Source organism: Procambarus clarkii, chromosome 2, assembly GCF_040958095.1.
Source record: "Procambarus clarkii isolate CNS0578487 chromosome 2, FALCON_Pclarkii_2.0, whole genome shotgun sequence".
In the NCBI taxonomy this organism is placed as follows: domain Eukaryota; kingdom Metazoa; phylum Arthropoda; class Malacostraca; order Decapoda; family Cambaridae; genus Procambarus; species Procambarus clarkii.
In genome coordinates this window covers 15,044,506-15,058,434 of record NC_091151.1, presented here as the reverse complement: position 1 = coordinate 15,058,434, position 13,929 = coordinate 15,044,506, and the positions used below count along the sequence as shown (strand labels likewise).

At 37.4% G+C, this 13,929-nt stretch overlaps 1 protein-coding gene across 2 annotated transcripts in view; it reads left to right on the top strand.

Annotated features, from left to right (window-relative positions):
• The first annotated feature begins 515 nt into the window (after window positions 1–515).
• Window positions 516–13,929, top strand: part of LOC123762357 (UDP-glycosyltransferase UGT5-like) — a 61,321-nt gene continuing 47,907 nt past the window's right edge. The window contains exons 1-2 of one of the 2 annotated variants that reach the window (XM_069323728.1): window positions 516–568; window positions 13,552–13,725. In XM_069323728.1, coding sequence (XP_069179829.1) covers window positions 13,552–13,725 — 174 coding nt within the window. In that variant the 5' untranslated portion in view covers window positions 516–568. Of the gene's footprint in view, window positions 569–755; window positions 883–13,551; window positions 13,726–13,929 lie in introns of those variants that run through there. The other variant, XM_069323737.1, reaches the window with a different exon arrangement.

Below are 13,929 nucleotides of genomic sequence, written 5' to 3'. Positions count from 1 at the left end.
ACAGACAGACACAGACGGACAGACAGACGGAGACAGACAAACAGACAGAGAGAGACAGACTTTATCTTCTATATATTCTAGTGAGGGTACATGTCTGTGCCCTGGTCTCTCCATATTCTCCTATCCCTCGCCTCACCCTTGTCCTTTGCTCCCCATCTCCTCCCTCCCTCTATCTTTTTACTCCCCCATCCCTCTACATCCTTTCCCTCTCACCTTACTACCTTTCTCCCCATTCTCTCCTTCCCACTCATAAAGCATTATCCCCTCCTTCTTTTCTCTTCTCAAACATACCGTCATATCCATCTCCATCTCTCCAAGCATCCCCTCTCTCACCCAACTCCTCCCTCTCCCCCATTCCTTACCCATCTCGTCCCCCCCCCCCTCCACCTCGTACCCCACAACCCTCAATCTCTTACCCAACACCCCCCTCCCCTCCATTTCTCTACACGCTGCGTGTCCGTGAGTAAGATATATGTGGCAGTTGTTGTGTGTAGAGGGCCATGGTCAGCCCTACAGTCTCCAGTCAGACCTGAGAGTCAGCGCGGGCGTGTCGGCTGTGTTCCTCCAGGTGATCTTACACCATTAATTACAACCATAAATTTGCTAGCTTCTAAAATTTTCTTCAATAGTCTGAATATTCCATCAGCCTGTGTTTCGCTTATCAACCACGTTGATTTGGTTGTTTTATAATGGATATTTTTGGTTAAATGGACGTAATTGCTTACATTTATTTGGAGAAATGAGGTTTTATCCGAATTCCACGTTTTTTTTCTTTCATAGCAAGATGCCTGGTTACTCGCAGAGTAGAACCACCTGAAACGATTCTTAACTTACTTGTAAACAACACCACAGACCGACTGAGAGAGCAAATATCTCTCATAGGTGAGAGTAATACTTAGTCGTAAGATAACTTGAACATATCTTTCTACAATTCGTGAGCATAGAAAGTATCAACGTAAATTGGAAAATATCAATATGGATAGGCTTACCCATCTAGTGGGATACCCATCTAGTGGGTGCAGGAACGCTGAGCGGCTAGCTGGTGACGTCATTGACCATTAGCAATGCCTGTGCATGGGTCACCGGGGTAACGAAAAACACACGACTCAACTCGCTGCAGTCGGAAAAAGCAAAACTGCAGCGAGTTGTGCCTTATCGGGCCGTTATCAGGATCAAGAAGGGAAGTGGAGGGACGCGGAGAAGGAAGGTGGAGGGAGGTACTTCGAAGTGGGAAAGGAAGGTGGAGGGAGGCACTTCGAAGTGGGAAAGGAAGGTGGAGGGAGGCACTTCGAAGTGGGACAGGCACAACTCGCTGCAGTTTTGCTTTTTCCGACTGCAGCGAGTTGAGTCGTGTGTTTTTCGTTACCCTGGTGACCCATGCACAGGCATCGCTAATGGTCAATGACGTCACCAGCTAGCCGCTCAGCGTTCCTGCACAGGCACGATCAAGGGTATTAAAAAGCCGGTCTATGAGTCGTGTGTTTTTCGTTTCAACAAAAGTGACCCTGAAACCTAATGTAAAATACCATCATCCCTAGACTATTTTAAATTTCATATTTACTTCCAGTACACCATCGGCCATTGCTTGTATCAAAAGGGGGAGCAACTCAGAGCGAGAACTATCATGTATCTCAGCATTCTCCCCTTGTTACCTAACCAGTATTTACCAGGACTTTTTCGTAAATCTTAAACTTATGCAATTTATACCCATTGTTTCATGTTCTGTCTCATGTTGATACGTTTAATAGCCTTATCCTAACCCATAACCAGAGGGTTTAGACCCCCCTTTACCTCGAAATTAGAGTATAGGGTTAAATTAGGGAATGTTAGGTTTATATGTAAAAATATATTCCTACTTTAAATAAATAGTATAATTTCGAGGTAAAGGAACCCTCTGGTTATGGGTTAGGATAAGGAAAATAAGGTAAATGGTAATTAAATAATTTTGGTGAGTTATATCCCTTTCTAACTAAGGTTAGGTTAAGGATGGTTAAGTTGAACTGATGTAAAGAAAATTCCCATTATTATCATATTTTCCATTAACCTCCCTCCCCCAGGTAATAGAGGTTAGGTTGAGGATGGTTGAATTATGTGAAAAAAAATATGCTACAAGTATGATGCAATATTGAACCAAGATTCGTGTATCAGAGGTTAGGTTCCAGGGAGGTTAGTTAGGAGCAAGGGAGGAATCCCGATCATATGTGGCATTCTTCCAAGAAAGGGAGTGGGAAATGAATGGATATCGAGGGCGCTTGGTGTCAATTGCCGGCTGGAAAGATATTGCAAATCAAATGCAATATCTTTCATAGACAACTGGGAACACTTCTATGGAAGAAATGAAATGTATGCTCGTGATGGGGTGCATCTATCGAGAGCTGGGGTTGTTGCTGTTGCGAACTCGCTAGAAGAAGTGGTTAGAGGTGTTTGTTTGGGTTTAAACTGTTAGTAGATAGAGGTATGGGAATTGATTTGGAGGAAGGAGGTAATAAAAGTATGTGTTTGTGGGAGAAAGGAATTGGCAAAACGATCAGGGAAAGAGAAGGTCCGCAAAATAACAATTCACTTAGTGTATATTACACTAACAGTAGAAGTCTAAGAAATAAAATTAACGAATTAAATGCTCTTGTCTGCACAGAAAAAATAGATATTATTGCACTTACCGAAACGTGGATGAATGTAGAAAATAGAGAACTATTAGCTGAATATCAAATATATGGATTTAAACTATTTCACACAGATAGATATATTAGACGAGGAGGTGGAGTAGCCATATATGTTAGGGACAATTTGAAATGTAGTCTCAAAGAGGGAATCAAAACAGAGCCACACACAGAAACTATTTGGATTGAATTAAACGAAAAAGCTAATAATATTATAATAGGAGTAATATATAGGCCACCAAATTTAGACAGAATGGAAGCAAAGCATCTATGGGATGAAATATCTAGAGCATCTAGATCTAACAGTATTTATGTCATGGGTGACTTTAATTTTAGCGGAATAAACTGGTTGAACAAAACAGGGAATAGTGAAGCAGAAGATTTTCTAGAATTAATTGACGATTGCTTTCTTACGCAACACATTAAGGAACCAACGCGGGAAAATAATATTTTAGATTTAGTGTTAACTAACAGGGAAACGCAAATTAATGACATCGAAATAGGGAGTGAGCTAGGGAGCAGTGATCACAAAGAAATCAGATTTAGCATAGAATGGAATAGACCAGTAGGAGAAAATTCTGTTAAAGTGCCAGATTTTCGAAAAGCTGATTTTAATAGCCTAAGAAATTTTTTGGGTCAAATTGATTGGAAAGGCTTGGGTATGGGGTGTGGGCCGGTCTTGGAGCGAGACATGAACCCAGCGATAGGTGACTTAAATGGGGATTTCGATGTGGATTCAATATATAACTTATTTAAGAATATTCTAAACAAAGCACAGGAACGTAGTATACCATACAAATTGAATCGATCGTATACTAATGACCCAAAGTGGATAACAAAGAATTTGAAGAACCTTATAGGTAAAAAGAGAGCTTGGTACAAAAGGATTAAAAATGGGGAGGTCACTTTAGAACAGGAATTCGTACAACTGGTTAGAAATGTTAAAAAAGAGATAAGGAAAGCAAAAAGAAACTATGAAGTTCGCATAGCAGGGCAAGCAAAGACAAATCCTAAAGGGTTTTTTCAGTTATATCGTACTAAGACTAGGGAAAGGATAGGTCCATTAAAAACTGAGACAGGTCAAATAACAGATAGTGATGAAGAGATGAGTAGTATTTTTAATAAATATTTTGTATCTGTATTTACTAAAGAGGAACTTAACAATATGCCTTCAGCCGAACAAGTCTATGTGGGTGGGGACGAGGACAGGTTGACGAGTTTAGCAGTTACCAGGGAGGATGTTCTTAAACAAATAGTAAAACTCAAACCAAACAAATCCCCAGGGCCGGATGAAGTGTTTGCTAGGGTGCTTAAAGAATGCAAAGAGGAGCTTTGTGACCCACTGTCAACCATATTTAATAAATCAATAGAGTCAGGCAGAGTGCCAGAGTTTTGGAAAGTTGCTAATGTGATACCAGTTTTTAAGAAAGGAGATAGATCACTTGCGTCTAACTATCGACCAATTAGCCTAACGTCTATTGTGGGAAAGTTACTCGAATCTATAATAGCAAATAAAATTCGTCTTCATCTTGAAAAACATAAATTAATAATTGAGTCGCAACATGGTTTTATAAATGGCCGTTCATGTTTAACAAATTTGTTATCTTTTTATTCTAGCATTGTTGAGGCAGTTGATAGTGGTAAGGATTGCGATGTTGTATACCTTGACTTTAGCAAAGCTTTTGATACAGTGCCACATGAAAGACTGATTAAAAAAATAGAGTCTCATGGTATTGGGGGTGCTATATTAAGCTGGATTAGGGCATGGCTATACCAAAGGAAACAGAGAGTTAGTATAAATGGAATCAAGTCAGAGTGGGAAAATGTTGTAAGTGGAGTGCCTCAAGGCTCTGTCCTGGGACCTCTGTTGTTTATAATATATATAAATGATTTAGATTCAGGTTTGAGTAGCAACATTTGCAAATTTGCCGATGATACGAAAATCGGTAGGGAAATTAATTCGGAGGAGGACTCACTATCACTTCAAGTTGATCTAGATAGGGTTTGGAAATGGTCAAAGGATTGGCAGATGCAGTTTAATGCTGATAAATGTAAAGTTCTGAGGTTAGGTAATGATGATAGAGTTACAAGATACGAGCTAGATGGTGTTGTGATTGCGAAGTCGGATTGCGAAAGGGATCTGGGAGTTATGATTAGTAAGAATTTAAAACAAAAGGATCAATGCATAAATGTTCGTAATAAGGCAAATCGGACACTTGGATTTATTAATCGCAGCGTTAGTAACAAGACACCTGGTGTGGTTCTCAAGCTATATCTTGCTCTAGTTAGGCCCCATTTAGATTATGCAGTTCAGTTTTGGTCGCCATATTATAGAATGGATATAAATTCACTTGAACGTGTCCAGCGTAGGATGACTAAGTTAATTCCCCAAATTAGAAATCTTTCATATGAAGAAAGATTAACAAAGCTTAAGTTGCATTCACTGGAAAGGCGAAGAGTTAGGGGTGACATGATAGAGGTTTACAAGTGGATGAATGGACATAACCGGGGGGATATTAATAGGGTATTAAAAGTATCAACACAGGACAGAACACGAAACAATGGATATAAATTGGATAAGTTTAGATTTAGGAAAGACTTGGGTAAATACTGGTTCAGTAACAGGGTTGTTGATTTGTGGAACCAATTGCCGCGTAACATTGTGGAGGTGGGGTCCCTCGATTGTTTCAAGCACGGGTTGGACAAGTATATGAGTGGGATTGGGTGGTTATAGAATAGGAGCTGCCTCGTATGGGCCAATAGGCCTTCTGCAGTTACCTTTGTTCTTATGTTCTTATGTTCTTATGAGGTTGGGTTGATGCATAAACAACACCTTCTTCCCATAAATACAATAAATTTGAAGTTAGATAAAGGGAGGTTAAGCCCAGGACGGCTGGGTTGATGCACAAATAACACGGTCCTCCCATATTTATGATAAATTTGAAGTTTGATAAATGGAGGTTAGGTCAAGGACGGTTGGGTTGATGCACAAACAACACGTCCTTCCATATTTACGATAAATTTGAAGTTAGATGAAGGGAGGTTAGGTCCAGGACGGTTGGGTTGATGTGTAAAAACAAAACACATACCCAACACTATATCTACAATATTGAACACAGTTCCAAGTTTTAAAGGAGAGGGGCTGTTAGGTCCATATCCAAAACATCACTTTTCTATGAATATGGTTACAATGTTCAACAAAGAACCTAGCAGGTTAGACACAGTGCGGATAGGTTCATATCCAAAACTTCAGTTTTCGAAGAAAAATAGATAAAATATTCAACAAAGCTCCAAGACTCTTGCAGGTAAGGCATGGGCGTTTAGGTTCATATCCAAAAAACATCACCTCTCTGAGTATATGTCGCATCAGAGGTTGGGTCCAGGTTTAGATGGAATGGGTGAAAATGTGGGTAAAATGGGTTTTGGCTGTGCTATGATACACAACATTTAGGCATATTTGGTGGAAATTGTCTCCAATTTGGTGGCGATAGCTTAAATTTCCCCAACTTTAATCAAATCTGCTAGGTCAGGGATAGGTAAGGCTATGTAGGGTAGGTTGGAATATGTGAAAACTTGGCTAAAATGGTCTTTGGCTGAGCTATGTAACAAAACATTTTTGGTATATTGGGTAGAAATTGTCTTAAATTAGGTTGAATTTAGGTGAGTAAGCATAAATTTCACGAACTTTAATCAAATCTAGCTTGGGATATGCTAGGTCAGGTTAGGTAAGGCTGTGTAAGGTAAGATGGAATAGGTGAAAACTTGGGTGAAATGAACTTTGGCCATGCTAAGATACAAAACATTTTGATATATTCGGTGGAAATTGGCTTAAATTAGGTTAAATTTAGGTGGGGAAGGCATAAATTTTGCCAACTATAATCAAATCTGACTTTGGATATGCCAGGAGAGGCTGGGTAGGGTTGTCTAGGGCAGGTTGGAATAGGTGAAAACTCAGCTAAAATGAGCTTTGGCCGTGCTATGTTCCAAAACATTTTTGGGTATATTTGGTGGAAATTGTCTTAAATTAGGTCAAATTTATATGGGATAACTTAAATTTTGCCGACTTTAACCAAATCTAGGTTTGGATATGCTAGGATAGGTTAGGTAAGGTTGCGTAGGGTAGGATGGAATAGGAGAAAATGTAGGTAAAAAAATGGGCTTGGGCAATGCTATGATACAGAACATTTGGATATATTTGGTGGGAATTGTCTTAAATTAGGTCAAATTTAGGTGGGAATAGCTTAAATTTCATCACCTTTAACCAAATCTGGGTTTGGATATGCTAGGTTATGTTAGGTAAGGTTGAACAGGGTAGGATGGAATAGGAGAAAATGTAGGTAAAAATGGGCTTTGGCAGTGTTGTGATACACAACATTTGGGGATATTTGGTGGGAATTGCCTTAAATTAGAACGAATTTATGTGGGATAACTTAAATTTCGCCGACTTTAACCAAATCTAGGTTTGGATATGCTAGGATAGGTTAGGTGAGGTTGTGTAGGGTAAGATGAAAATAGGAGAAAATGTTGGTAAAAAAAAAATGGGCTTTGACAGTGCTATGTTACACAACATTTGGGTATATTTGGTGGAAATTGTCTTAAATTAGGTCAAATTTAGGTGGGAATAGCATAAATTTCGCCAACTTTAACCAAATCTAGGTTTGGATATGCTAGGTTAGGTTAGGTAAGGTTGCGTAGGGTAGTATGGAATAGGAGAAAATGTTGGTAAAAATGGGCTTCGGTAGTGCTATGCTACACAACATTGGGGTATATTTGGTGGAAATTGCCTTAAATTAGATTGAATTTAGGTGGCATAGTTTAAATTTCACCAACTTGAACTAAATCTAGGTTTGGATATGCTAGGTCAGGTTAGATGAGGTCGTGTAGGGAAGGACATATATAATATCTTAGGGGTAATGAACTAGCATGTTTATGAAATAGTGTAAATTTTCCTATTTGGGAGGTTTGAGCTATATGGCCAACTCATGTAATGTTTGGACAGAGGTGACATAGGCTTGTATGTGAGGATATGGGATGCTCATATTTTGTTAGTTTAGCTTTTGCTAGGTTGAATTTAGTCAAATTTGCGTAGTATAAGTATATTTTTGATAGATTTAGACGAATTTAAGTTTTAACAGGATGCATTTTGATGAGATATAGCAAATTTGCCTAAAATTATCATAGAAAATACTGACTTTACCTAACCCCACTTGCCCTAACATAACTAAGGCCGGAACAAATAAGTCTGTTAGATGGTTTGCATAAATATATATGGGTGGTCTGATTGGAGAGGATGTAACGAGGAAGGTATTAATAAGACATAAAAAACAGTGGACATATGCTAGATGAATAGTTTAGCACTAATAATGTTGAAATTTTAATGGAAAAAGAATGTGTTTTATATTAAGCCCATCGGAAGTCATATGTACCATTTTTATATGTGAAATTCAAAGTTTTGGGGAGTTGGTTAAGCTCAGCATATTATAATTAATTTCCTAAATATACCCAGAAAATATCATGCAAATTGTGTATTGTTTGACCTAGTTGGTTGTGCTTGTATTTGTACATATATAGCACAATTAATATACTTGTGTATTAATTGTGCAGATTATGTATTTTGCATAAGTTGTATGATTATTGCAATTATGTATTGATTATATTTCCATAAATTGTGTATTGTTTTGTGCAAGTTGCATGTATTAATTGTATATGTTTTGTATGTGTATTTGTGGAAATTGCGTATTTGTGTATTTAAATGAATATGTGCTAGTTATGTATTGTTCATATTTTGGTAAGTAGTGTATTTATTTTATTTTTGAGCAAGTTGTGTAAATGTCGCAATTGTATTTATGCTAGTTGTGTATTTTCATATTTGGGGTAGTTATGTATTGTACGTACTTGTGCTAGATATGTATTTGTGCAAGTTGTTTAATAATTATGAAAGATGTGTAATATTTGTGAAAGTTGTTTATTAATTGCGCATGTTGTGTAATTGCATATGGACGAATTGTTTATTTATGCATTTGTGTATTGATTGTCATTGTGCAAGTTGAGAAATTATATAGCAAGTTTTCTTGTATTAATTGTGCAAAGATGTATAATAATCACACAAATTGTGTAATAATTGTCCATATTTTATAATAATTTTTGTACTAATAGTGCATTTATGCAAATTGTGTTTTTAATTTGCTGAAGTGGAACTGGTGCAACCGTATTTTTGTGTGCAAATTGTGTATTTTGTGTAAGCTCTGTAATCTGAAAAAATAGATCTTCATGGTGTAAGTGTATTTGGTTTATGAGACAATGTAAGGGTATTTTTGTGAAAATTATGTTTGTAAACTTGTGTAATTTTAGTGAAAGCGCATTTTTTATTGTCTAAATGCATAAGCATTTTGATATATTTGTACAAATACCGTACTTTGTGTAAATGTCATACTCTGAGTGTACATGCAATATTGTGTAAATGGCATATTATGGGTGCAACTGGCATATTTTGTATGTAAATGTCATATTTTGTCTATAAATGGCATATTTTTGTGTGATGGCATATTTTGAGTGTAAATAATATATTTTGTGCATAAATGGCATATTTGGTGTGTAAATGTTGTATTTTCTGTGTATGGCATAAATTACATCTGATTAATGGGGAAATGGTAGCAAAAAACTAGGCTATTCTCTATGAATGTATAGGTTGTGGAGTATGTGTAGGTATGTATGCTTGTATTTGCGACTGTTGCTTTAGAAACAAGTTAGCTGATTTGTGTAATAAAACTAGGATTTTTTATTTTTGAGGTGTAGAAATGATTAGCCTATGAATATAGTGACTAGCATCCAGCTAAGTTGCTAGATGGATGAATTGAGGCGCGACATTTGGATAGCTATTTGATGGATGTGAGGACAGTTGACTAGCCTATCAACACAGCTACTAATCCGCTGTGCTGCCAGATGTGTGATAGCTACTTGTGGATTACAGTACGATATCTAGCTATAGGGTTTCATAATTGCTGTTGTGTATAAAACTAGAATGAGAGCTATTTATTAAAACTATTATTGTAAACTAACACTTTAAGTGGGATCCCTTGGTTGTTTTAAGCAAAAGGTGGACATGAATATGAATGAGATTGGGTGGAGATATATAGAGGCTGCCTCGTATGGGCCAATAGGACTTCTGCAGTTACCTTTATTCTTATGTTCAGCTCACCTGCTATGCTGCCAGATGTACGATTCTGCAAAAATAGCGGTATGACATTTGGGCTGCTGTTTTAGTTTTTGAACTTATCACTGAATAACGATTACAGTTTTGGATGACTAAAATGTATATTCTTAAACCTCTGATTAGGTTAGGTAGGGGATGGCTAGTCTAGTCATTTTTTAATAATAACATCAAATACAGTACATATACAGGTAGGATGCCAAAGGTCGCATTGGTTATCTGGTGACGTCACACATAGTTGACCAGTCAGGTGCTGTAATACCTTGACACATATATGCTAATGGCCAACAATACCTTATCCCTATACCTGAGGTCGCTTTTCGTGATGCCACTAAACAACAACAACAACTGGTCTGTAGAATGTATTTGTTTGTTATATATAATAAGTTAGGTTAGGATGGTTTGATCGGGTTTATGAAATGAATAATGGAAAATATAAGCAATGAGCTATTGTATCTGAATATTGACTGATGAAGCACAGAGTACAGTTGAGGTATCAAGCCTGATTAAGAGTTCACACTTATGTGTGAACCTCCTGGGATCCACATTTAGCACGTTGGCGCCTCGCGCCGCATTAGGGGATGATGACGTCACAAAAGAAGATAACTGCAGAACGCCTTATTTCAAAACATGAGAGGCTTGCATTTACTGAATGAATATTTTGATTTGTTATATGCTACAGTAAGGTGTGGGAGGCATGTTTTGAGCGAATGTGAGACGTGTATATGGTTAGGGACAATATTGGATTACTACTGAACTTGCATTGAAATTGCCAATGCCCAGGGCCCTGTTTTTCATATATATGACTGATAGCGGTTTTCATTTTTATTTTGCCCTGTGAGAAATAAACGATCCTTCTAGAAAGATTGTCAAAGCTCAAATTACTTTATCTAGAAAGATGAAGAAGAAGAAATAGGGGTGACATGATAGAGGTGTGACTGAATGGACATAGTAAAGGGGGATATTAATAACCTATTAAACGTATCAACATGAAACAGAACAGGAATAAATTGGATAAGTTTTACATTTAGGAAAAAAAGATCTGGGTAAATACTGGTTTAGTTACAGGATTTGAACTCATTTCTTATGTTAATATGAAATCTTAGCTATAAAATGATCTTAGACAATGGGAAACAGTATGGTAATACCTTATTGAGAAAAACGAGCTTATAATGGTTAACGCCATTGCATATTAGGCTTGACAGAAGGCAGCATTTTAATCCCCTTTGCTATAAATATTGAAAATGGGAATAAATACAGAATAACAGAAAACGAACTTATTCAGGGAAGATTAAGACGGCATGATTGGCTAGCTGATGACGTCTTTGACCATTAGCAATGCCTGTGCAGGGTCATTGAGTGGCTACCTGGTGACGTCATTGACCATTAGCGATGTCTGTGCAAGGCTCGCTGGGGAAACGAAAAACACACGACTCAACTCGCTGCAGTTCAATCTTACTGGGGTAACGAAAAACACACGACTCAACTCGCTGCAGTTCAATCTCACTGGGGTAACGAAAAACACACGACTCAACTCGCTGCAGTTCAATCTCACTGGGGTAACGAAAAACACACGACTCAACTCGCTGCAGTTCAATCTCACTGGGGTAACGAAAAACACACGACTCAACTCGCTGCAGTCGGAAAAAGCATAACTGCAGCGAGTTGTGCCTTATCCCACTACTCACTCCTTGTCCCATGACTTGTGTTTTCTTCAGACTGATGGTGTGAGTCCGAAAGCCTGAGTATCAAAAGATAGTAAATACAGAATATATATATATATATATATATATATATATATGACTGAAAACTCACACCCCAGAAGTGACTCGAACACATACTCCTAGGAGCAACGCAACTGGTAACTACAGGGCGCCTTAATCCGCTTGACCATCACGGCCGGACAAGAAGTCGCATATAGTCCTGGGGACCATTCAGGCTTGTTCGCATATATATATATATATATATATTGTGAAACGCTGTGCGTACTAGTGGCTTTACAAGAATGTAAATACTGTACTATCCAATGTATTCTCACAAACCCAATGTACCTTCTTGTATATATATAAATAAATAAATAAATATATATATATATATATATATATATATATATATATATATATATATATATATATATATATATATATATATATATATATATATATATATTATTAAATATGACCGAAAAAGTAAGATTAATAATTCTAACACGAATTTTCTCAATCTTTCGTACATTACGCTTCACTGTTGGAGGTAAATCAAAAATCAATTCTCCAAAATTCATTTTTATTTCTAGTCTGACGCGACACGGGCGCGTTTCGTAAAACTTATTACATTTTCAAAGACTTTAGTTCACAAATACACAACTGAATAGAACTTACGTATCTCCGATTTTATATCTACATTTGAGTGAGGTGGAAGGGGTGATGTGGCATTAACACAAGACAGAACAAAATGTGGTATTAATAGGGTATTAATTTCATCAACACAAGACAGAACAAGGGTATTAATAGGGTATTAATTTCATCAACACAAGACAGAACACGAAACAATGGATATTGAATAAAAGTGTTTGTAGAAAGCCTATTGGTCCATATTTCTTGATGCTTCTATATTGGAGCGGAGTCTTGAGGTGGGTAGAATATAGTTGTGCAATAATTGGCTGTTGATTGCTGGTGTTGACTTCTTGATGTGTAGTGCCTCGCAAACGTCAAGCCGCCTGCTATCGCTGTATCTATCGATGATTTCTGTGTTGTTTACTAGGATTTCTCTGGCGATGGTTTGGTTGTGGGAAGAGACCTTCCCACAACCCACCCTTTCTCTTCCCACAACCAAACCATCGCCAGAGAAATCCTAGTAAACAACACAGAAATCATCGATAGATACAGCGATAGCAGGTGGCTTGACGTTTGCGAGGCACTACACATCAAGAAGTCAACACCAGCAATCAACAGCCAATTATTGCACAACTATATTCTACCCACCTCAAGACTCCGCTCCAATATAGAAGCATCAAGAAATATGGACCAATAGGCTTTCTACAAACACTTCTATTCAATATCCATTGTTTCGTGTTCTGTCTTGTGTTGATGAAATTAATACCCTATTAATACCCTTGTTCTGTCTTGTGTTGATGAAATTAATACCCTATTAATACCACATTTTGTTCTGTCTTGTGTTAATGCCACATCACCCCTTCCACCTCACTCAAATGTAGATATAAAATCGGAGATACGTAAGTTCTATTCAGTTGTGTATTTGTGAACTAAAGTCTTTGAAAATGTAATAAGTTTTACGAAACGCGCCCGTGTCGCGTGAGACTAGAAATAAAAATGAATTTTGGAGAATTGATTTTTGATTTACCTCCAACAGTGAAGCGTAATGTACGAAAGATTGAGAAAATTCGTGTTAGAATTATTAATCTTACTTTTTCGGTCATATTTAATAATATATGTCTACAGGAAAGACTGCTACCAAAGTATACTAATATATATATATATATATATATATATATATATATATATATATATATATATATATATATATATATATATATATATATATATATATATATATATATATATATATATAGAATGTAGTCACAAAATATTGGAGTTTCACTCTCAGATGTTAGTTTATGTTACCAGGAAACTAAAGTGATGTGCGCTTCGCTTTCGTCAGATGAAGTTGGCGCCGCTGTGTGTGTTGGTGGCGGCTGTGGCGGGGGTCGCCACGGGGGAGTTGGCGCCCCCTGAGAGGTCCTACAAGATCCTCATGCTCCTCCCCGTCACTACCAAGAGCCACAGGAACGTCTTCATGTCTCTCGCTGAGGCTCTGGCCGGCCGTGGACACGAGGTAAGACGCTAAGTGATCCTTGACGAGTAACTAAAAAATAAATGATCTCATCCGATTTAGAATAATTATCACTTATTTCTATAATATCATTCTGACAGTGATATCCTAGGTGCAGGCGATGAGTCACAATAACGTGGCTTAAGTAATTTGACCAGACCACACACTAGAAGGTGAAGGGACGACGACGTTTTGGTCCGTCCTGGA